General features: G+C 44.3%; 1 protein-coding gene across 5 annotated transcripts in view; it reads left to right on the forward strand.

Annotated features, from left to right (window-relative positions):
• LOC135394237 (serpin B3-like) overlaps window positions 1-25,360 on the forward strand; it is a 55,568-nt gene that overhangs the window by 1,102 nt on the left and 29,106 nt on the right. The window contains exon 1 of one of the 5 annotated variants that reach the window (XM_064624878.1): window positions 838-943. The exons of 3 other annotated variants lie outside the window; for them this stretch is intronic. Coding sequence is in view for 1 of the 2 variants with exons in the window: in XM_064624874.1 (XP_064480944.1) it covers window positions 1,306-1,358 (53 nt within the window). In the remaining variant the exon portion in view is untranslated. Of the gene's footprint in view, window positions 1-837; window positions 944-1,266; window positions 1,359-25,360 lie in introns of those variants that run through there. One more of the 5 variants, XM_064624874.1, reaches the window with a different exon arrangement.

The raw sequence follows: 25,360 nt of genomic DNA on the forward strand, positions 1-25,360 counted from the left end.
TTCACCATGTTCCACTCTGGGGTGAAAAAACAAAAAACAATGAATTTTTAATTTCATTGCTTCGTGGTGTGTCGGTATATGACTGTCAGTGTATAATCTTTGCTATTTTGTATCACTCGTGGCTCTGAGGCTGTTTGCACTTAATAACACGATGTAGTTACTAATCATCATGGTTAGATCGCTTATGTATTGATTTGTCTGATGATGATACTTGATCATTTCTTATTCTTGATGCCTCCACTGGAAGCAAATAGATCTCACGCAGTCGCCGACGCATTGGCAGCGAACATAGCACCGACAATCAGGTGGTGGTGGTGTGCTAATTCCGAGTGACTTGCCTGACGGCTTGTTGCTGGGTTCTTCCCAAACAGTACAGCCGGCACCAGGATTTGAACCCGGGAGAGTCAATCCATCCTGCGCAGCTCCCCAATAACTTTTGCAATCACATATTTCCCTTGTTTCGATTCGAAGAGCGAAATACAAAATGTCAGACGACGAAACGCACTAAATCGTGGCCTAAAAACGGTGTTAATTAAGCAAATTGTATGTTTTACTGCAATCTACAGATTTTTACGGAAATCTCCATACTTTTTAACAAGTGATCTCCATACTTTTCCTCCGACTGGTGTGGCAACACTGGTACGACTACCGTAGCAGACGACAGCGATAGCTCCTATGAAAACGCGTAGAATGATGATGATAATCAACCTCAGAATGAAACATCTGTGGAACGTCTACCGCTTGTACAGAAATACTAAGATAAGCTGAAGTACAAAGTATTGTAGAAGTTGAGGAAGCAATAACTGGGACGATGGCAAGCGCCACCGATAGCTTCGAAAAATGCGGCGCTGGGAAGAGGCACGCACGACGTGGTCGTTAATAATCTAGTACGTCATGGTTCTGCTCCTCCCACAAGCTGATATTCCGCATTGTGGCTCATTGAGTAAGTAATTCAGTCGCATTATGTGTTTAAGTGTGAAGAGCATCCCTCGATTATTTGGGGCATTCTGGCTGTCTCCTGCGAAAGATGTGATGTCACGGCTAAGTAACGTAAAGGGGCTCCGATAGAGGAGACTGCTTGCGTGTTGGCATCGTCGTCATCACTTACATTTGATACTTAAAATGACACTGCTACAAAATCAAACTGCGAACAGTGATCACAGTACTGTTGACGCTGAAACGAACGAAGCCCCTCACACCAGTTGTTGTAGTCCAAGTGGCTGAAAATAAAAATTATTCAGGTTGCCCTGTACACAATGACGTAGCCAGAAAACTATTTCGGGCGGGGTTCTTTGGGGATTTCGTATGGGGAGGAGGATTACCCCCTTCGTTTCCTTCTATCAGAAGAACTACCAAAGGTACGATTGCGGGGAGGGGGCTGAACCTCTCAACACCTCAAACTTTCCCCTGGCAACCAGACGACCTCGGTCTGTTTACAAACAATTAAGGTCAGAGCAGAGCCGTATACTAAAATGGAGTCTAGCTATGGGGAGGAGCCTAAACAAGAGGTTTAACCGGTCAATCAAACATGAGGACTTTTCATGTTGCTGTTTACCAGGTGCGAGGTGCAGCTTGGAACGGCGAAGCGAGGATTTCGTGACAATACAAATTCCATAAACTGCTTTAATTTTATTCTGTGAATATACAAAATATTGGGGCTGTCTGCAAAACAGCTTCAACATTGGCTCCGCGATCATTATTTTCGCGAAAATGATATGCTTTGTCGCTGATATGTCTCCTAGAGAAGACCATGATCCAAGGAGGAGAAAAAAACGCCACCGATGCACAGAATTTTGCATTGTACCGGAAGCCATTTGCATGGTGAACTAGAATCACTGGTGTGCCTAGCGGACTGATTCTTTGGAGTCTTTACATGGATGGCGCGGATGCACTGTCGTTCGCTGCGCCCCTCGCGGGAGGATTTTTGTGGGGCTTCGAGGTGCTCTTCTGTCTCGAGTCACGTGCTCTTAACGTGTAATGTAGGCGCTCGCACCGCGCTGGCTATTCGCGAGAAGAAATGCCCATTCGCCTCGAGATCGAACTGTAGGTGGCGGAGCAAGAAGAGGAGACTGCAGAGCATGTCATACTGGCATTCCAATTTATAAAGGTATTCAGCCGACGCAGGCGATGTGACCTTATGGGAAGCACTAGGTTTCCGAAACGATAGGGGCGAAGTTAACCTCAAGTACAGAGGACCGACTAAATGATTTGTGGCATAGGAATAATGTAGTTGTCTCCAATGCAAACACCGGCAGTGTGAACTAATTCTGATCATCCGAAGCAATTTCATCTCAGTAATGTGTCAATTCTAGGCTAGGTGGCGCAAGCTACCGCCCGCTTCAAAGGGAAAAGCCACGGTATCCATTCATCCATCCCATTAGTGGGGATGCGGCATATGGCGCGAACCGGCGAAGCAGCCGCAGGCTTTTTTACGAGGGTATCGCAGTGTTTTTGGATGACAGACCGCTGTCAGTGCCTCACATATTGCAGATGTGATGAAATGCGCTACTTAGAACGCTGATAAGGTGTGAAGGTTGACCAAAAGTGCTGCACAGCGAAACACTAAAATCGCGAAGTTGTGAAAAGAAAATCATCTGTTTGCGTTTGAAGGGAGACACCGCCTCATTTCGTTCCAAGCGAGATTTTGTTTTTGTCTTTGTCTTTTGGGAACAACAAGGATAAAAAAACAAAACATTCCTGTCTCCGCTTGTCTTGGAAATATAAGTGTACAATGCCGTGTGATGTCACCTCGCGTTCAGTTACACATCGTAATCAGTCTGCCCTGTTTGGGATAAGAATAATTCAGGACAGGTGCACAGCATATTTCACCAGCACTAGTCAAGTGGCGGCTAACTAAATGAGGGGCACTGAGGAACCCGGACGTCTGGATAACATACGCAGAGCACTACAATCGATAGCATGATCTGTCGCCAGAAGCGCCTGCTGTTCCGAACGTGCTCCATTACAGTGAGCAATGAAAGGAGCACTGAAAGTAAACAACAAAGTGACAACAAGCGTTGAAATTCCGACAGCGTGAAACGTTCACTGGGCTCGGAGCGTTCTTTTGATTATTCGTTCAGATTTCATGTACAGAATTACTGCACTATAAAGGCTTCGAGGAATGCATTGAGAGGAGGAATAGCCATGGTCACCATCATTCACGCACGCAAAGTTCCTAGCAAACCATAACAAACAAACGCTACTAGATGTATGTTACAATTTCGTAACGCCAGAAGCACGCGTTTTTCCTGCTGCCGACAATATTGCAGCCCGTATGTACACTGATCGTGTCGTACATGTCACAGAGTGTTCATTTTCTATTCTTATGTTGGTGGTAAAGGCCACAAAGCAGAGGAAACGCACCGAACGTAAAGCATGCAATGCGAATTGCCCGCGCCGATCCATACTGTTGACGGTTTCCGCTAAACGCCGCGTGGTGGCGGCATGATAGGTTCTCCTCGCGAATGGGTAACAATATGGGGGGTGTACCCTGTTACCCACTCTTAATAATAAAACTTTTGAAATCCACTCTAGGAAATCCACCCTTCAAAATCCATCCCTCTGAAATTCACGCTGTCAAAATAAATCACATTAGGTCTATGCAGTGCAGTGTCAAGCATGGTTTCACGTGAGAAAATCGGTGTTTAAAAGGGTCACACTCCAGAATAACGAGTCTTTATGCAATTCTGTGTCGTATTAAGCATGCATAGGCGCCGACTGCGGGGGGGGGGGGGCTTGCCCCCCCGGAACATGAACTAGGGGGGGGGGGCGCCGCCTCCCCCGGGAAGTCCCGCTAAGAGACTGACACCAACCTTTGGGTCTCGGCGCGCCCGGGTCAAAAGAGCGAAGAGGCACCAACCCCAAAAATGCATCTTGCAATTTGTAAAATATGTATCCACCCACCATACTCATTATCACAGTAGAAAGTAAGACAAGAAAGAAAGACACAACACACAGCCTGAATTTCGCCCAAAGCAATCAGATCAATGAAACGAAGCAGTCGAAAAGGTATCTGCAGCTGCCAGTGAGGTGTAACAGTAGAATCTTCGGAACGCATATTCGTTGGGAGCGGGTTCAACTCCCGCTGCTCCATTTCATTGACCATATTCATAATATTCCGCGCATTTCGGGTCAAACACCGAGGATTCAATGCATTTTGTTCCTTTTGCAGTCAGTTTTCAAAGGCGTAATGCCTCATTTTGTTTTCTTTTGCTTTCTTTTTTCTTTGCCTTTTTTGTCTACCACATTTCACTCTTTTTTTTGGAATAACACACCGACATCCATCTGGCTTACCTTTCTTTTTTTTTTCTTAATTAACATACCCCCCACCGCCACAGTACTTATTTCGCGGTGCGCCCTTGCCCCCCCCCCCCCCCTGGGAAAATGAAAAGTCTCTGCCTCTGTAAGCATGCATCTCTCAATTATTCATTAATTTAATCAAGTTATAGGCGTAAATAACTACGCGTATGAATACAAGGAAAACGCTTCAGCGGTTCGGCCGTTCGGCTACTATTGGGAACGAGGCTATCTGAGAAAATGGAGTAACGACGGAGCCGTATGGTTCGTATGGTGTTGCGGATGTGCTGCATAAAAAGGATAATCACTGCAAGCTCTAATAAAGCATATGTTTCTTCTACCGATTTCGTCAGCTATTTTTCAGACGCTTGGTGTGCTAACACGCGTGCAATTCATGAAGGAATTTATGGCCATTTATATTATTGTATATGTGTCAGTGCACACACACGCACACATGCACAGACGAAGAAAGATATCAGCTGTCGCACACACAGCCATCCCGAAAGCTATGCCCATCTTCGTTGATGCACCCACGAATCCACAGGAAGACTGCCGAGAGTTTCTCACTCGCATTAAGTACCTGTACCTTGAACTGTAAACAGTTTGGTGTGCACTCCAGAAGAAGAGAACAGCTGATTGCTGATTACATGGGCGCGGCCATGCGAGCCGAGAAGGACATTTCAGCAGAGGAGCAATTTGAACGCGAATGTGGCGCTAGTGTTGGGCGTAACAATTTGCACTTCAAACGACGTAAAACGCCAAAAAGTGAGCAGCGAGGATGCTTGCTTGCTCATTTGTCATTGTTTGGGCCTGTAATCCACATCAGGGTTCAGAAAGGCTGCTAAATGCCGATGGCCGGCATTTCGTCTCGTTGCGGTTCCAGCGAATATACCTTTTTTGCTGCTTCCTATCTCACTTCTTCTCTTTTTTTTCTTTATCGTTTTTTACTGTTGTCGGTTCGTTCCGGAACCCTGGCTTGGAAAGCTGCTCCCGTTTAGTTTCAATATCGTCGAAAATTGGGGTAATCAGGGGCTACGGAATTTGGGGGCAGGGGCGACAGTCCACCTCTCCTGGAGTTTTCACGGTGGCTCTACCCCCCTCGCTCTGAGGGCTCCGCTACCCCATCTTTCGTCCGCAAGTCTCATCCGAGACAGATTTCATTTAAGCTCTTTTACCGCAGAATGAAAATGAACACCGGTTTAAAAAGTAGTACGTAGAAGACGAGTAAAAAACGAAATTCACCCGAATGGGTACTATATCTACGTGATACTGTATGTGCATACCTATTACGCGGAGAGCAGTGACATGCCATGGAGCTGCCTTGCTTATATTGTACAAGAAAGATGCAGATTTGGTGTCCAGCAAAGCGCACTGCCTTGTTTTTGGTGAATGCAGGGAAGCTTTCAGTTGAAGCTCTTATCCTGCAGCGAGGAGTTCGCTGGTACGTTTGATGACTCGTGAAGCTTATCTGGCTGTTTTCGCCACAACCATAGCTAGAATAATCGACAGAGAGTATAGTGCAGCACTAAACACCATTTGCCGAATAAATCAATGTACTTTTGACGATAATATGAATTTTTTTAAAAATGAGGAAACACGCCATCGCTCGCTCACTTCTATAAATTTGTCTTACCGCCATTAGTGAAACCATCAACAAGCATTTCAGTTTCTGCTGCTCTTGTATGAGTTTTTTCGCCTCAAGGTAACCAAGAACGCGGGATGGCCTTCCCCATCTGCATTACAATGTCCACCGTCATCAGATCACTTGGATGAGTCATTGCTAGTGGATCCTATTTTTGTATATGCCGCACTTCTCAATCTCTAACCCCATGTCCTGCAGTGCTCTCCTCCAGGTTAGGTTAGATTAGGTTAGGTTGGGTTGGGTTAGGTTAGGTTAGGGCTCGCTCCCCTTGCCGTGAAGGACTTCCGACGCCTCTACGGATAACAAGGGAAGTAGAATAGTGCGAGCGAGGTATCTCCGTAATGGAAAACCTGAAACGGTGCACTACAAACAATGTTACCTCTGTGGATAACAATTGGAAGCATGCAGATATGAAGGATTCATCTCATAATGAACATGAAGAAGATTGCCAGCAATTCTGCTCCTTCTGTTTCTCGAAAGAAAGAAAAACGGCTTAATAAAAAAAAATTACATCTTTGTGAATTATGGAAATTAGAATGTCAAAATACCTTGCAGATAAGGTTTTCATCCACTATCATACGCGCAAATATGAAACTAATGTACAGGTAGTCCTAGTTGTTTTATTTAAAAAATTCTGTATTACAAAGGGCTACGACCACGAAGTATGCCTTTGTGGCACGTTCCTGTTTATTTTGTGTGTGTGTGTTTCAGCTTGGGGGGACAAATTTTTTATAAAAAAAGCCACGAGAGCACGTCATTTTCACAGTTGAGTTCTACGATCAGACGCATATCTTTAAGAAGAAAGACTAATGACTAATAAGGAAGACTAATTAATTAAATTCATTAATTAACTCTTTAATTAGGACCTCTTGAACAAAAGCCAGATACCGATATGGGAGCATACACGTTTAAAAATTTTGAAACACGCAGTGTATTAAAATATCCATCCCTGAATTTTGACATGCAAATGGGCCAAAACCGAAACCGTGGCAACCACCTTTGGGGTGGTGGTCTTCACGGTACGGGATCTGTATATACTTCTGTATGCCAACTGCTCTCGCAACTATATTGTCTGGGCTCAGAAACCGTATGTTTCTGGAACGTAGAGAGAGGAAAAAGGAATCATAAAACACGAACATACTTCAAGTACTCTTCTCCTTAGGGAAGCGAGAGTTCTCCGTTCCTTTGCTACACGCTGTGAAATTGAACCGCTGTTTTTATTCCAGCTATTTATTGACTCTAAGTTGCACTAGTGTCAGCGCGCTGAGCGGTTGAGCTGGAATTGGAATTAAAATTGGAAATTAAATCATACTAAAAAGAAAAAGAATGAAAAAGTGTAGCGCTGTCTGAGCTGATCGAGGTCGGTTCACTCTGGAAATTGTTGCACCGAACTAGCGCCACCTTCGAACTCAGCTAAAATTGTCTCTCTGTTGTACGTTGAACTGTCCTTCTCGGCTCGCATGGCCGCGCCCATGAAATCAGCAATCACCTCTTCTCGTTTTGTGGAGTGTGCACCAAATTGTTTGCAGTTCAATGTACAGGTACTTAATACGAGTGGGAGAGCTTCGGCAGTCTTCCTGTGGATTCGTGGATGCATCAACGAAGATGGGCATAGCTTTCGGGATGGCTGTGTGTGTAACAGCTGATGCCTGTCTCCGTCTGTGCATGTGTGTTAATAATTGGAAGTTAGCTTGTTAGATAGTTTCGTTGGTTTTGTCGCATATTGCACACACTTCATCTGCTTTCTCTTGGGCTCTGCTTGGGCTAACGCGGCATCAATGGGGGTCATGACACACGGTTTGGGAAACACTGAGGTATACTATATATTGTTACATGTGACATATTGTAGTATACTGAAGCCAGCTTCACTGTTGTATTGTTTCTTCGCATGGTTACTTCAACGTTATTTGAATGAGGAATGCGGAGAATGAGGAAATGTATGATGAAAGATGGAAGTCACTGAAAAGGTTAGCCAGCTGTAGGACTCGAACCCACGTCTTCTGGATTGCCGGTCCAGGGCTCTACCATTTGAGCTAAGCTAACACACCTCCCCAGTGACTTCCAAGGGTGCGTCAACGGAAGGGACAAACCAACCACTCTCTCACTCATCCCTCCCCTTTCACTCTTACATTTTTCTCACTTATACACACAATCATACTACGGGATCGACGCAAGGGGCAAATGTTGAATATGAGAGAACTGATGTTCTGAGGCTGGAACAACACAGAAGGACAAATACATACAAAGCCTCAAATTGCCTAAGAAATTAACGATGAAAGATGGAAGTCACTGAAAAGATTAGCCAGCTGTAGGACTCGAACCCACATCTTCTGGATTGCAAATCCAGAAGATGTGGGTTCGAGTCCTATACAGCTGGCTAACCTTTTCAGTGACTTCCATCTTTCATCGTTAATTTCTCGCTCGCTGTGTCCCCTTCCCTTTTGCTTACATATACAGGGTGTCCACGCTAAGTGTGAACAGATTTTTTAAAAATATATCAATCACTTTTTCCGAGATGAAATCAATTGCAATATAGCATATGCTGAAGGGCACTCCCTAGGGGGGCATTAACAGACTCCTAAGGCAATGTCTTAATTAACTTTCAATAATTAACTTTTTAATTGTAAAAGCTACGAAGTTGCTCCAATGAGAACATCTGATCTCTTCGGTCACCAGATACCAAAACCGTTTTCAGAACAAAAATCCATTCGGTAGATCGTCCGCAAAAAAATCGTGAAGGAACGCCATTTTTTTTCTTTATTTGGTTTATTGCTGAGAGATGAAAGTCACTGAAAAGGTTAGCCAGCTGAAGGACTCGAACCCACATCTTCTGGATTGCCGGTCCAGGGCTCTACCAATTGAGCTAAGCTAACACGCCTTCTCAGCGACTTCCAGGGTGCGTCATCTGAAGGGACAAACCAGCCACTCTCTCTCACTGAACCGCCTTTCACTCTCACATTTTTGCCCACTCATACACACATCCATACGACGGGAACGACGCAGGCGGCAATTGATGACAAATACATACAAGGCCTCAATTGAGGCCTTGTATGTATTTGTCCCTTCTATGTTGTTCCAGCCTCAGAACATCAGTTCTTTCATGGTTTATTGCGCATCTTCAGAGATGCTTTCCTAAGTTTCCTTTACCCCCAGTGTGAGAGAGTGAAAGAGCACAGTGCCGCCTTATGCGTCGAAGATTAGCTTTAACTTGCGGAAACAAAACAAAAACACAAATCTATCGGGTGACTCTATCGCGACTGCCCTTATCTTGGGCTGCATTTTCTGTTTTCTTTTAATCTTTTTCCAGGACGTAAGAGGCGATAGTATGCTCTTTCATCCTCTCGTATTGGGGGCGAAGGAAAGACGCGTCTCTAGAGATGCGCAATGAATAAAATAAATAAAAAAATGGCGTTCCTTCACGAATTTTTTGCGGAGATCTATCGAACGGATTTTTGTTCTGAAAACTGCTTTGGTATCTGGTGACCGAAGAGATGAGATGTTCTCATTGGAGCAACTTTGTAGCTTTTATAATTATTATTTATTATTATTATTTATTGGTTCATCAAGGGGCCTTTAGGCCATTACATGAGGGAGTGAGCAACACACTGGCACTGTGCATCAAACAATGAACATAGACTAAAAAACAAGAAAAAAGAACACACACAAAAAAAAGACAGCAGACAGAAAAAGATCATAACAAGGTGAAAAGCAAAGAATATATCTACGTTAGAGAGCAATGATGTGCGTGTACGTGGAGCGACAATGGTCAAGTGAACTCGGCGATTAATGCGTTGGTAAATTGGATATGATCAGTGAGTTCTGCAATATGCCGTGGGAGTCTATTCCAATCTGATGATGTTCGTTGAAAGAAGGATGCCTCGAATGATGTTGTACGTGACCGAGTTAGTATTAGTAGTACCTTATGTTGATGGTCAACGCGGCAGGAAAGGTAAGGAGGGGAGCGGATGTAACTACTGCGGAGCGCGGGAGAGTGATAGAACTTGTGAAATGATGACAGCCGTTGAATCATGCGACGTGTTTTAAGGTCGGTGAGCTCAGCTCTGACCTTGAGTGAGGTTACGCTGGTGTAAGGTGAATATTGTTTGAAAAGGAACCGGGCAGCCCGATTCTGCAAGGCTTCGATATTATTCGAAAGATACGTTTGATGGGGATCCCATATGGCACTGGCATATTCGATCTTCGGGCGGACAAACGTGAGATATGCCAGCCGTTTGAGGTGTGGAGGTGCGTGAGTAATGTGTCGCCGGAGATACCCAAGACTACGACTTGCATTAGAAAGAATGTTCGAGATGTGTGTGTTCCATGTTAGATCAGATGAGAAATGCACTCCAAGGTATTTGTAGTTAGTAACGGTTTCTACAGGTGATCCACTTATGATATATGTAGTGGGACATGATCGTTGTTTTCGTGAAAACATCACATGTTTACATTTTGTGGGGTTAAGCGACATCTGCCAGGTTTCGCACCATTCGCCTATTTTATCCAAGTCTCTCTGTAAGGCTATATGGTCAGCTGTGGAATGGACTGTGCGATAGACGACGCAGTCATCTGCAAATAGGCGAATGTGCGATGAAACTGACTGTGGGAGATCATTAATATATATTAGAAACAACAAAGGTGCTAATACCGTACCCTGCACCAGAGGTGACATGCGTACATGAAGAGTAGTGGTTGTTAGCGTATACCGTCTGTGAGCGAACTGTTAAGAAGTTCTTAATCCATTGAAGTATAAGTGGGTGGAAGTGGAGCGCTGATAATTTTTTAAACAGCAATGAGTGTGATATCCTATCAAAGGCTTTTGATAGGTCGAGAAAGATAGCATCGCATTCAGTGTTGTTATCTAAAGCGAGGCTGATGTGATGCGTGAACGATGCAAGTTGGGTTTCGCAGGAAAAACCCTTTCGGAATCCGTGCTGATTGTGGAAGAAGAACTGGTTGTTTTCCAAGAACTGGATCGCGTGTTTGTAGACGACATGCTCTATGAGTTTCGACGGGACGCTTGTTAGTGAAACTGGTCTGTAATTCGATGGAGTGTGTGGGTCGCCTGTCTTAAAGATGGGAATGATTTTGCCTGTCTTCCAGTCACGAGGAATGTCACCTGTCTCTAACGATTGCTGAAAGATAAATGACAGGAAGAGTGAGGATATGTCGCTGGCCTGTTTCAAGACTTTGATATTTATACTATCAAGACCGCATGATGAGGTATTCTTAAGAGAGTCTATGAGTTTAGCGATACCATGCGGGCTGACGGATATACTCTCCATGGTGGGATATGGGGGCGTAGAGAGTTCTGTGGGCGCAGTTCTAGTGCAGTCACGCGTGAAGACGGAAGAGAAGAAGTTGTTAAATACATCCGCAGAGTCGCCTTCTGGCACTGGGTGTCCCTCAGAGTCAACCAATTGGAGTTGTGAATTAGAACGTGGGTTTATGATTTTCCAGAACTTTCTAGGGTTATTTGACATAATCTTGGGGAGTTCAATATTGTAGAACTTTTCCCTTGCATTACGTAAGAAACGTCTGTATTTCTGAGCGACCAACCTGTAGCTGTTCCACAGGACGGGATTACCCAGAATGCGAGCCTGACGAAAAAGGCGTTGCTTTTTCTTTCGCAGCAAGTGTAAAGTGTATAGTTAAGTAATAATAATAAGTATAAGTAATGATAAGTGTAAAGTGTATAATAAAGTAAATAATTAAAAAGTTAATTATTGAAAGTTAATTAAGACATTGCCTTAGGAGTCTGTTAATGCCCCCCTAGGGAGTGCCCTTCAGCATATGCTACATTGCAATTGATTTCATCTCGGAAAAAGTGATTGATATATTTTTAAAAAATCTGTTCACACTTAGCGTGGACACCCTGTATATATATATATATATATATATATATATACAGGGTGTCCCAGAAAACGTGTCATTGAATTATTATAAAAAAACTGCGCCACCTAGAATCATGCGGTCAACGGCATTTGTTCTTATTAGGTTTTTGCCACCTTGTAAAGTTAATGTCATGTACCCCAAGTTTAATTATGCAAATATTTGCGAAGTAAACTCAGGAATTTGCCAAGGGAAGGTCACTTTTTTACCCCACCAATATGAAGAGCGTGCCGAATTCACTCCAATTCATGATAATTGACAGTGATATTCACGAGCTATCCCATCGGAAAAAATAGCCGAATATCATGCTTTTCGGAGCACCGGACCATAACGCGCGATGTCTTTCTGAGCGCAATCGCTCGCAGTCCGACGAAAGAAGGTTCCGAAGCCAGCCCACAGAGTGATAGTAGAAAAAGTAACAGCTCCTAAAATTGGGAGAGGGAAAGCATTATCCCAGCGAAAGTCGGACGTGATAAGCCATGCCTGCGTTACCTCTTTCGGCGATGCCGTGGTGGGCTGGGTTTCCAACCTCCTTTCGTCGGACTGACACAGATTGCGCTGAAAAATTCATCGTGCGCTATTCTGTGCGACCTCCGTAGAGCATGATGTTCGGCTATTTTTTCCGATGGGATAGCTCCTGAATATCCCTGTCAATTATCATTAATTTGAGTAAATTAGACACGCTCTTCACATTGGTGGGGTAAAAAAGTGACCTTTACTAGGCAAATATCCGACTTAAGCTCGCAAAAAATTACATAATTAAACATACGTTACACGACATTCACATGAGGTGGTGGCAAAAACCCAGTAAGAACAAATACCGTTGACCGCATGACTCTAGGTGGTGTAGTTTTTTATTATAATTCAATGACACGTTTTCTGGGACACCCTGTATATATAGTTGAAATAAATGGGAGACAGAAGACGAAAGTCGGGGAAGTAACAAAAAAGGGGTTTATTAAAAATCACAAAAGTTAGGGAGGATGTCTACGTTACGGCGGAAGCTCCGCCTTCTTTGGTACAAAAGAGCTAAATGTGGCCACGAGGCTGATAAGGGGCTTGAGAATGACGTGGTCGGTTGGGGGAAATTCCCGCCACCTGGTGGTTGTCAATTGGGGAAATTCCAGAGCGTTTTTGTGTCAGGTCCGGGAGTGGGGTCATCGTCCTTGTGGGTCAGTGGCAGAGTTGTATACGTTACTCGAAAAAAGTAATTGATTACAGTTACAGTTACTACTGCGCGAAAAGTAATTCTTTACCGTTACAAATTACTTCATCGAAAATGTAATACGTTACCGACAAAAAATGTAACGCGTTACTTTTCCCATTACTTTTAAATTGTGGACCATAGCAAAGCCAACAAGCCTGCATTGAATGTAACCATGCAGATCTTGTTGCAAATTCTAATATGAGACACCAACATACCTGATAAGTGAAATTCACAAATACATTTGAAAGCAACATACAAAACGCATACACGGGTTTATTACAGATTTATGTACACATTTAAAACAACATCGAAACATCCGCGTCGAAACATCCGCTTCGTTTTGTTACTACTTTGTTCAGCCGGCACAATTAATCAATACAGTCACCTATTTTACTGTTGCTACAGTAGGTCGCGGTATAAGTAGGGTTGCCACCAGGCCGGTATTATACCGGCACGGCCGGTTATTTGCTCGCTCTGCCGGTTGCTGGTAGGAAGGTGATACCGGCAGCCTTTTGCCGGTGTTTGTGACTCAAGACCTTTCATATAGGCTTTTGCGGGGTTTTCCCTTCAACATTCCACTACAGCTTGAATAAATCTGGAGCATAGCCCCAACTCCGCAGTCATCAGTTCTTTCCTTAGTTATTCATTATTATTATTATTATTACACACAGGAACATATGTTTCCTCGTATTATCTTGAGCTATCTCTCTGTTTTCTGTGCGTGCTCTTCCACCCCTCACCCACTTCCCTTTCCGCGAGCCTTTCCCTCTATTCCACCTCCTCTCCCTCAGCCGGTATTTTTCACTACGAAAGGTGGCAACCCTAGGTATAAGGGATTATCATATTACTGTGGCGTGCATGGAACACGTGTGGACTAAAGACGGGCGTCACAGTGACCTCTGCGTCATTGGTAAAGTCAAACTCGTGGTGGAACAGAAGAACAGATTGGCTTGCCGAAAAGGGTTGCCATTGTTGACAGAAGGTTAAAAAAGTAATCGATTACTCATTAATTGATTACCGGAAATTGTAATCAGATTACTTGGAAAATTACTTGCTCACAAAATTAATTGATTACGTTAAAATTACTGAAAAAAAGTAGTTGATTACTAGTAACGCAATTACTAGTAACGCGTTGCGTACAACTCTGGTCAGTGGGGATTTTGATCTGGCTGAAACGAGAAAAGGCGACAGGGTCTTATCTAGGTTGTTAGACTTCTTATTGTTGACAGCATGCCAGGGTCCTCGTTAATGGCCGATCGGAATTTGTAAATTAGGTAAGATTCCCGTTGTTCCCGGGAGCGGTCGGAGGTAAAGTTCGACTGGAGAATAAAAACTGAGGCTTCGTTGACTGAACGTTCTGGTTGTTTGAAATGGCGTGAGACTGGAAGATTAGGTTTCTTGGTAACATCCGATCGGTGACTGTTGAATCTAATTCGGAAAGAAGTTTTTGTCTGACCCACGTATTGGGCCCGGCATGTGTTGCATTGGATTACATAGGTAACGTTGCATGAGTTACAGTCTACGTCTGCGTTGATCTTGACGGTAAAGTTGGAATTCGTACTTCTGACCGTTTGTGCGGTCTGCATTAACTTGCAAATCTGGCATCTCCTGCCATTACATGGATGACAGCCCGCCGGAGGGCTAGTGGGTTCGCCTACTTTAGAGCGGACCAAGCTATCTTGTAAGTTACGTGTACGTCTGTAAGCGACACGTGGTGGATTAGGAAATATGTTTTTCGTGCGTTCTGACTGGAGAAGGATACTTTGGTGGCGGCTAAGTATGTTGTTAATGTTTGGGATATTTCCGGCGAATATACAGTTAAGTTCACGGCATTACTTTCTGATTTGTTTTGTCTTTTCTCCAGTAAGCTTAGACGGTTTGCCTTGCGAGCTCTGTTGAGAGCATCTTGAACTAGATCGGGTGGATACTGACGACCGACAAAGGTTTGTTGCAGCTGTTCTAAATTTCTGTCCAGATCGTCGTCATTCGAGCAGATTCTCCTATACCGAAGGGCTTGACTATAGGGAATGGCCAGTTTCGTGTGGCGAGGATGGCAACTATGGAATGACAAGTACTGCTGAGAGTCTGTGGGTTTACGGAACAGATCAGACGTTAAAACTCCATTGGTTAGCTTAATTTGAACATCAAGAAAGCTAACAATGACGGCAGAATAGGTGTGAGTGAAGTTAATAGAAGTATGGAACTCGCTGAAATCGCGTATAAGTTCCAATAGGCTGTCTTCCGAATGTGGCCAGATCATAAATATGTCATCAAGGTAGCGCTTGTATAAAGTGGGTTTGTTCTCACGCGTGCTCAAGAATGCTTCTTCTAGTGAACCCATGAATAGATTTGGATAGTTTGGTGCCATTTTAGTGCCCATAGCGGTGCCGTTGACTTGTAAATAGTGGCCATCGTTAAATTCAAAGTTGTTGTTCTTTAGGATCAGTTCTAGTAGAGTAGATACGACAGATGGATCACAAGAGGAATCAGAGTACTTTGAAAAAGCCGCCTCGGCTGCAGCTATGCCATCATCGTGGGGAATATTGGTATACAGGGAAGAAACATCTAACGTAACTAGGAGACTAGATGGGGGTGGCTGACATTGATTTAGTATTTGCAGGAAGTGATTGGTGTCCTTGATGTACGATGGTAGTCGCGGGGGTATGTCCTTAAGAAGATGATCTACGAAACTAGAGAGTTTTTCAGTGGCTGTCCCATTGCAGGAGACGATTGGACGTCCGGGGTTCCCCGGTTTATGAATCTTTGGGAGCATGTAGAATCTACCTGGCTTTGAGTTACGGGGAAGAAGGTATTCATATACCGCCGAATCGATCTTCTTTGCGGCCTTTAATGCCTTTAGATGTTTTGTGATATCTGAAACAATCTGTTCCGTGGGATCAGTGTCTAAAGTTTTGTAAAACGTGGCACAAGCCAATTGTCGCAGTCCCTCATCGATATAATCCTGCATATTCATTACGACAATTGCACCACCTTTATCTGCCCTTTTGATTATTAGGTTTTTCGATTTTTTAAGATGCGACAGACTACTTTGCACGGCTTGACTAAAATTTGGTTTGGTTTTGCGGGAAGAGGGATCATATGAAGTAATTATATCTTTGAACTGCTTTTATATATATATCAACAGCTTTTTCGCGATTGGGCTCTGGCGTAAATTCACACGGTGGCTTGAAAGGTTTGGGTGTTGTATGAGCCGCCACCATGAGCCGCCACCTCCAGGACCTGATCCCACACCTGCTTCGACAACTTCCACCACGCAGAGCTGACGCCCCGGTCATCCCGGATCCAGTGTGGCCCACCCCACAAGAGGCAGCCATGCTGCGACGAAGACACTCCGAATGGACATCGAGGGCACGTAAACGGGGCGCGGACAATTGCTCACCGGACAATTGCTCACCGGACAACTGCTCACCGGACAACTGCTCACCGGACAATTGCTCACCAAAAACTGCTGAGGCCGGACAATTGCTCACCGCCTCTTTCACCACACTCATATTGTGATTTTATTTCGCGTTTCTGGCGCTTGACTTTTTTATGTTAGCTGAACTTCTTTTTTATCTGTGTAAGTTACTTCAAATAGATCTAGGAATCCACCAGTGAAGAGGGTGAGGCGAGAGGTCGTCCACTTGAAGGCACACCTGAAGCATCGTTGTTAAGACCTGCGTGCATGGGGCGTTCCTAGATGATTATTTCCCAAGGGAGGGGGGGGGGGCAGCAAGGTGCTTCCAGGGGGCAAAGCGTGCAACCACGTCACCTCCTTCCCTGGAGACGGACGCTGCGGACTGTGCGGGTGTTCACAGGTTCATATTATGATGACTCTGAGAAAATAATCATGACCTACGAATAAAGAGTGCGCAATTTTAGAAAGTGACCTTATCCCCCTCTCGGTACGCTCATGCCTGCGTCACCAGGATCTTCCAAGACACGAGACGGGGAAGATTTAAAATCACATCATTATTTAACCACTAAAATTAACGAATTTTCTATATCTGTCCAAGTCGGTTTAGCGAACGAAAGCCACATTTTAGCGCCCGTTAGGTTTAGTAGGGCGGAGACGACTGAACAGTACGGTGGTTAGTTTATTATTAGGTTTGTCCAAGTTCAGTGTTTGCACCGTTATGTCCAGGTTAGTCTAAGTTCGCTGTTGGCAGTTTCCCGCGCGCAACTGTGCCAGATAACATTTATTTACAGTAGTTTGTTTTGAAATGGGGATTTCTATCACTTTATTTCGAGGTACATCCAAGTTCAGCTAACAAATAAAAAGTCAAGTCTATGAGCACCATAAACGATAAATAAAACCACATCACATAAAACCGCGAAATAAAATTACATATAGGTGCGGTGAAAGAGGCGGTGAGCAATTGTCCGGCTTCAGCGGTTCTGTGGTGAGCAATTGTCCAGTAAGCAATTGTCCGGTGAGCAACTGTCCGGTGAGCAATTGTCCGGTGAGCAATTGTCGTGGATCCCACGTAAACAGGACTGACTAACCGCCGGTGAGCGTACCTTTTCTAATCCAACTGAGCCATGCCCGAGTACAAAAGCATTTTTCAAAATCCGACAATTAAACGACAAATATATACGCTACAATTCCCACCGTACCGCACTGCAAGTCTATAGCGATCATAACAAAATTCCTAAAGGACTCGCGATTTAGCTCCAGCCAACCTTCCCTCTGAACCACACCCTTCAAAAGAAATGGAATGAAACCCTTAGCAACGCCTCTACTGCATTACTGGAAGTTCTAATAGCCAACTGCAGAAATATCTCAGCAAGCTAAAACTATCCGCGATACTGTGACCCTTACGGACGCGCATGAGTCAGAATTGGTACAGTTCACTAGGATCTTGGAAGAAACTGTGAATAACACCAAACGTAAAAAAATGACAAGGGACCAGATAGATCCTGACCTTATGTCTAAATATAACGCGAATCTCGCAGGTAGTAGTAACATAATTACTCCCTCGTTAGATTCCCAAGGTGAAACCGAACACTGTGACAATCAAAATCCTAACGCTCATGACAACACAACCAATACGTCACCTCAAAATGTTGTTAATTTGTCGTTCCACCCCCTCAGCGATTCTGAACTATCACTTCTTAGCCGTGGGCTTTCATTCTGCCCAAATAATAACAAGGTAGACGAATACCAACTCCATCTCGATTTAGATAATTTTGCCCGACGTATGCGTCTGAAAGAGTATTTTCATGATAAGCCTGATACAACACCCAAACCTTTCAAGCCACCGTGTGAATTTACGCCAGAGCCCAATCGCGAAAAAGCTGTTGATATATATATAAAAGCAGTTCAAAAAGATATAATTACTTCATATAATCCCTCTTCCCGCAAAACCAAACCAAATTTGAGTCAAGCCGAGCAAAGTAGTCTGTCGCATCTTAAAAAATCGAAAAACCTAATAATCAAAAGGGCAGATAAAGGTGGTGCAATTGGCGTAATGAATATGCAGGACTATATCGATGAGGGACTCCGACAATTGGCTTGTGCCACGTTTTACAAAACTTTAGACACTGATCCCACGGAACAGATTGTTTCAGATATCACAAAACATCTAAAGGCATTAAAGGCCGCAAAGAAGATCGATTCGGCGGTATATGAATACCTTCTTCCCCGTAACTCAAAGCCAGGTAGATTCTACATGCTCCCAAAGATTCATAAACCGGGGAACCCCGGATGTCCAATCGTCTCCTGCAATGGGACAGCCACTGAAAAACTCTCTAGTTTCGTAGATCATCTTCTTAAGGACATACCCCCGCGACTACCATCGTACATCAAGGACACCAATCACTTCCTGCAAATACTAAATCAATGTCAGCCACCCCCATCTAGTCTCCTAGTTACGTTAGATGTTTCTTCCCTGTATACCAATATTCCCCACGATGATGGCATAGCTGCAGCCGAGGCGGCTTTTTCAAAGTACTCTGATTCCTCTTGTGATCCATCTGTCGTATCTACTCTACTAGAACTGATCCTAAAGAACAACAACTTTGAATTTAACGATGGCCACTGTTTACAAGTCAACGGCACCGCTATGGGCACTAAAATGGCACCAAACTATCCAAATCTATTCATGGGTTCACTAGAAGAAGCATTCTTGAGCACGCGTGAGGACAAACCCACTTTATACAAGCGCTACCTTGATGACATATTTATGATCTGGCCACATTCGGAAGACAGCCTATTGGAACTTATACGCGATTTCAGCGAGTTCCATACTTCTATTAACTTCACTCACACCTATTCTGCCGTCATTGTTAGCTTTCTTGATGTTCAAATTAAGCTAACCAATGGAGTTTTAACGTCTGATCTGTTCCGTAAACCCACAGACTCTCAGCAGTACTTGTCATTCCATAGTTGTCATCCTCGCCACACGAAACTGGCCATTCCCTATAGTCAAGCCCTTCGGTATAGGAGAATCTGCTCGAATGACGACGATCTGGACAGAAATTTAGAACAGCTGCAACAAACCTTTGTCGGTCGTCAGTATCCACCCGATCTAGTTCAAGATGCTCTCAACAGAGCTCGCAAGGCAAACCGTCTAAGCTTACTGGAGAAAAGACAAAACAAATCAGAAAGTAATGCCGTGAACTTAACTGTAACATTCGCCGGAAATATCCCAAACATTAACAACATACTTAGCCGCCACCACAGTATCCTTCTCCAGTCAGAACGCTCGAAAAACATATTTCCTAATCCACCACGTGTCGCTTACAGACGTACACGTAACTTACAAGATAGCTTGGTCCGCTCTAAAGTAGGCGAACCCACTAGCCCTCCGGCGGGCTGTCATCCATGTAATGGCAGGAGATGCCAGATCCGCACAAACGGTCAGAAGTACGAATTCCAACTTTACCGTCAAGATCAACGCAGACGTAGACTGTAACTCATGCAACGTTATCTATGTAATCCAATGCAACACATGCCGGACCCAATACGTGGGTCAGACAAAAACTTCTTTCCGAATTAGATTCAACAATCACCGATCGGATGTTACCAAGAAACCTAATCTTCCAGTCTCACGCCATTTCAAACAACCAGAACATTCAATCAACGAAGCCTCAGTTTTTATTCTCCAGTCGAACTTTACCTCCGACCGCTCCCGGGAACAACGGGAATCTTACCTAATTTACAAATTCCGATCGGCCATTAAAGAGGACCCTGGCATGCTGTCAACAATAAGAAGTCTAACAACCTAGATAAGACCCTGTCGCCTTTTCTTGTTTCAGCCAGATCAAAATCCCCACTGACCCACAAGGACGATGACCCCACTCCTGGACCTGACACAAAAACGCTCTGGAATTTCCCCAATTGACAACCGCCAGGTGGCGGGAATTTCCCCCAACCGACCACGTCATTCTCAAGCCCCTTATCAGCCTCGTGGCCACATTTAGCTCTGTCGTCCCGAAGAAGGCGGAGCTTTCGCCGTAACGTAGACATCCTCCCTAACTTTTATGATTTTTAAGTTTTAATAAACCCCTTTTTTGTTACTTCCCCTACTTTCGTCTTCTGTCTCCCATTTATTTCAACTATAATTACGTAGCCGTCCGATCCAACTCCAACTTTTCAAGATATATATATATATATATATATATATATATCTTGAAAAGTTGGAGTTGGATCGGACGGCTACGTAATTATATATATAATATATATATGTATAGATACTCATGGAACGATGCGGCAGCACCAGAGGACACGTGTTTCGCCGTGTTTGCGGCTCGTCGGCCCTGGGTAGCTGCGCATCGTTCCGAATTGGCAAACCAGGGGTCACTCAGCGAGCGATATACACCTGGGAGGGTAACTGAGCACTCCTCAATGCCACAGTGCAAGCCAGTGAATTGTAATGCAGGAAAAAAAGCCATTAAAGAAACAAATAAATGATACTAGACGTGTTTGGAATTCAAACTTACAGATTAATATGGCTTCTATGGCTGCACGCAGAGAAACAGATACTCATGGAACGATGCGGCAGCACCAGAGGACACGTGTTTCGCCGTGTTTGCCGCTCGTCGGCCCTGGGTAGCTGGGTAGTAGTAGTATATATATATATATATATATACATAATGCAGGAAAAAAAAAGCCATTAAAGAAACAAATAAATGATACTAAACGTGTTTGAAATTCAAACTTACAGATTAATATTGCTTCTATGGCTGCACGCAGAGAAACAGATACTAATGGAACGATGCGGCAGCACCAGAGGACACGTGTTTCGCCGTGTTTGCGGCTCGTCGGCCCTGGGTAGCTGCGCATCGTTCCGAATTGGCAAACCAGGGGTCAGTCAGCGAGCGATATACACCTGGGAGGGTGACTGAGCACTCCTCAATGCAATTCGGAACGATGCGCAGCTACCCAGGGCCGCCGAGCCGCAAACACGGCGAAACACGTGTCCTCTGGTGCTGCCGCATCGTTCCATTAGTATCTGTTTCTCTGCGTGCAGCCATAGAAGCCATATTAATCTGTAAGTTTGAATTTCAAACACGTCTAGTATCATTTATTTGTTTTCTTAATGGCTTTTTTTCCTGCATTACAATTCATTGGCTTGCACTGTGGCATTGAGGAGTGCTCAGTCACTTTCCCAGGTGTCTATCGCTCGCTGAGCGATCCCTGGTTTGCCAATTCCGATATATCCTTGAAGTTCCAATATATACATATACAGGGTGTCCCAGAAAACGTGTCATTGAATTATAACAACAAAACTACACCACCTAGAGTCATGCGACCAATGGCATTTGCTCTTACTGGGTTTTTGCCACCTCCTCATGTGCATGTCGTGTAACGTAAGTTTCATTATGTAAATTTTTGCGAGCTTAAGTCGGAAATTTGCCTAGTAAAGGTCACTTTTTTACCCCACCAATGTGAAGAGCGTGTCTAATTTAGTCAAATTAATGATAATTGACAGGAATATTCAGGAGCTATCCCATCGGAAAAAATAACCGAACATCATGCTCTACGGAGGTCTCACAGAATAGCGCACGATGAATTTTTCAGCGCAATCTTTGTCAGTCCGATGAAAGGAGGTTGGAAACCCAGCCCTCCCCGACATCGCAGAAAGAGATAGAACAGGCACGGCTTATCACGTCCGACTTTCGCTGGCATAATCCCAAGCAGCACAATGTACTGAAAGTCGAGTGCAATAGGGGTGGTCTGTATTCGTCTTATCAGAGTACTTTAGTTTCACGAGTCTGTTCAAGGCCATCCACCTACCTGTCCACCCCTATTGCACTCGACTTTCAGTACATTTTGCTTCTTGGGATGCTTCCCTCTCCCAATTTTAGGAACTGTTATTTTTTCTACTATCACTCGCTGGGCTGGCTTCGGAACCTCCTTTCGTCGCACTGAGAGCGATTACGCTCAAAAAGTCATCGCGCGCTCCGGTGCTCCGAAAAGCATGATATTCGGCGATTTTTTCCGATGGGATAGCTCATGAATATCACTGTGAATTATCATGAATTTGAGTGAATTCGGCACGCTCTTCATATTGGTGGGGTAAAAAAGTGAACTTTACTTGGCAAATTTCAAAAATTTAAAGGAAAATATTTTTTCAAGGTGGCAAATTCAGTTGCCACACAAATGCCGTTTACCACGTATTTTTCCGTCGCCCCGTTTTTTTATAAAGTCCGAATGACACGTTTTTTGAAACACCCTGTATATACTCATGGAACGATGCGACAGCACCAGAGGACACGTGTTTCGCCGTGTTTGCGGTTCGTCGGCTCTGGGTAGCTGCGCATCGTTCGGAATTGGCAAACCAGGGGTCACTCAGCGAGCGATATACACCTGGGAGGGTGACTGAGCACTCCTCAATGCCACAGTGCAAGCCAGTGAATTATAATGAGGGGAAAAAAGCAATTAAAGAAACAAGTAAATGACTTGTTTCCTTAATGGCTTTTTTCCCCTCATTATATACAGGGTGTTTCAAAAAACGTGTAATTTGGGCTTTATAAAAAAAATGGGACGACGGAAAAATACGGGGTAAACTGCATTTGTGTGGCAACTGAATTTACCACCTTGCAAAAATATTTTCATTTGATTTTAATTAAAGGAAATTGATTTTTTTAAATTGAACTCCGAAATTTCCCAAGTCAACCTAACGTTTTTTTTTTACAGAATTAGAGAGCCCGTAGCGAACTTAGTCAGATCCACCAAGACATCCGCTCGATATTGCAAATGGAACTGGCAAAAAAAGTCCGGAAATTGAGGCTTCCAAGTTTCGGGTATTCAACGGCGCACCAAATCAGAGACGCAAATATTCGTGGAGAGGAGGACATGCTCCTGCCCCCATGAAAGATAGAAGGTCGAAAAAACACAGGGTGGGAAAAAAGGGGCGGAATCATTTTTGTTTGCCGCTTATCAACGTATGGTGGAATGTCACCTGCCTTGTTATCTGCGCGTCTTGTGCTGCACGCCGGTCCGGCGATAAACTGTTCTAGCTTCATGGGGCAGGAGCATGTCCTGCCCTCCGTGCTTTTTTCCGACTGATTTGGTGCGCTGTTGAATACCCGAAACTCTGAAGCCTCAATTTCGGGACTTTTTTTGGGCAGTACCCTTTGCAATATCGAGCGGATTTCCTGGTGGATCTGACGAAGTTCGCTACAGGCTCTCTAATTCTGTAAAAAAAACGTTAGGTTGACTTGGGAAATTTTGGAGTTCAATTAAAGAAATTCAATTTATGTTAATTAAAATCAAATTAAAATATTTTTGCAAGATGGCAAATTCAGTTGCCACACAAGTGCCCTTTACCCCGTATTTTTCCGTCACCCCGTTTTTTTATAAACTCCGAATGACACGTTTTTTGAAACACCCTGTATATATATATATACAGTCGACCCCCGTTTATCCGGACGGTGCCGTTCCCGGCGAAATCGTCCGGATACCGGAGCATCCGGATAAATGAAACGACCGAATAGAAACGTCCTACAGAGCAAGGTTTAAAACACAGAAATCTCGATAATGACAGCTGTTACATAGTAGTGTAGGGACTCGATTCCTGCAAACTTTTGCTAAGTGCATAGAGTTGAGCCACGCTCTTGCGCTGCTCGAAGAATGTCAGTGCGGTCGCAAAGTGTCAATGTCGGGGCCTTGTTTCTCACTGGCGTCATCGGCACCGTCTTGCTGCACATCATCGGAGGCAACAGCAGCGATCACATCGTCATCAGTCATAGCTGCACACGCGTCATCATCCTTATCAACGTCAACGTAGTCAGAAACCGCAGCATCATCTACGGCAGTCGCAGTGAGCCTCTGCATCAGGGATCGCAGCTCAGCTAGGGGAATGTCTTCGTCGGCCAACGGGCCGTAAGCAGCAGGCCCTCGGGTTGGAGTTCTCCCCTCTAGAACCGGACAGTTGCTCGAGATATTTCCAAATGACTCGACTGGTCAACGTGACCCAACGCACACAAACAGAAAAGGGGGCCATCGTGCACGGTTGTCTCCCCTACGGAGGAATGTAGGTCCCTGACGTGTGACGGGAATAACCCCAAAACAGCGAAAAGGGTGACGAAGCGGGGTCAGCGTCTCCTCTTACTCACGGTAGTCCGGATAACTGAAGCTGGATTACAAGAATTTTCGACTTTCGTTCCCTGGAATTCTTGTCCGAGTCCGGAAGCTGAAGTCCGGATAAACGAGAACAAAATACATGGAGGAAAATCCGTTCCCGTGCCTTTTGTCCGGATACCGCGGGATCCGGATAAATGAAGTCCGGATAAACGGGGGTCGACTGTATATATACAGGGTGTCCACGCTAAGTGTGAACAGATTTTTTAAAAATATATCAATCACTTTTTCCGAGATGAAATCAATTGCAATATAGCATATGCTGAAGGGCACTCCCTAGGGATGCATTAACAGACTCCTAAGGCAATGTCTTAATTAGCTTTCAATAATTAACTTTTTAATTATAAAAGCTACGAAGTTGCTCCAATGAGAACATCTGATCTCTTCGGTCACCAGATACCAAAACCGTTTTCAGAACAAAAATCCGTTCGGTAGACCGTCCGCAAAAAATTCGTGAAGGAACGCCATTTTTTTCTTTATTTGGTTTATTGCGCATCTTCAAAGAAGCGGCTAATCAAAGTCAGCTATGCACAGGTTGTCCACCCTAGCCGCAGAAATGATCGCTGGTACACAGCACGGTCAATGGGAAACTGACACTCTCCTATGACGTTTGTGTCAGAAGCAGTTGCTGCATTTCAGGACCAGTCCGTTTGTAACAGAAACCTGTCAGTTATTCTTCGACGGCGCTATGTCTTCGAGATCATTTCTACCGTTCGAGATCATCTCTACCGTA

Source organism: Ornithodoros turicata, chromosome 5 (assembly GCF_037126465.1).
Source record: "Ornithodoros turicata isolate Travis chromosome 5, ASM3712646v1, whole genome shotgun sequence".
NCBI lineage: Eukaryota > Metazoa > Arthropoda > Arachnida > Ixodida > Argasidae > Ornithodoros > Ornithodoros turicata.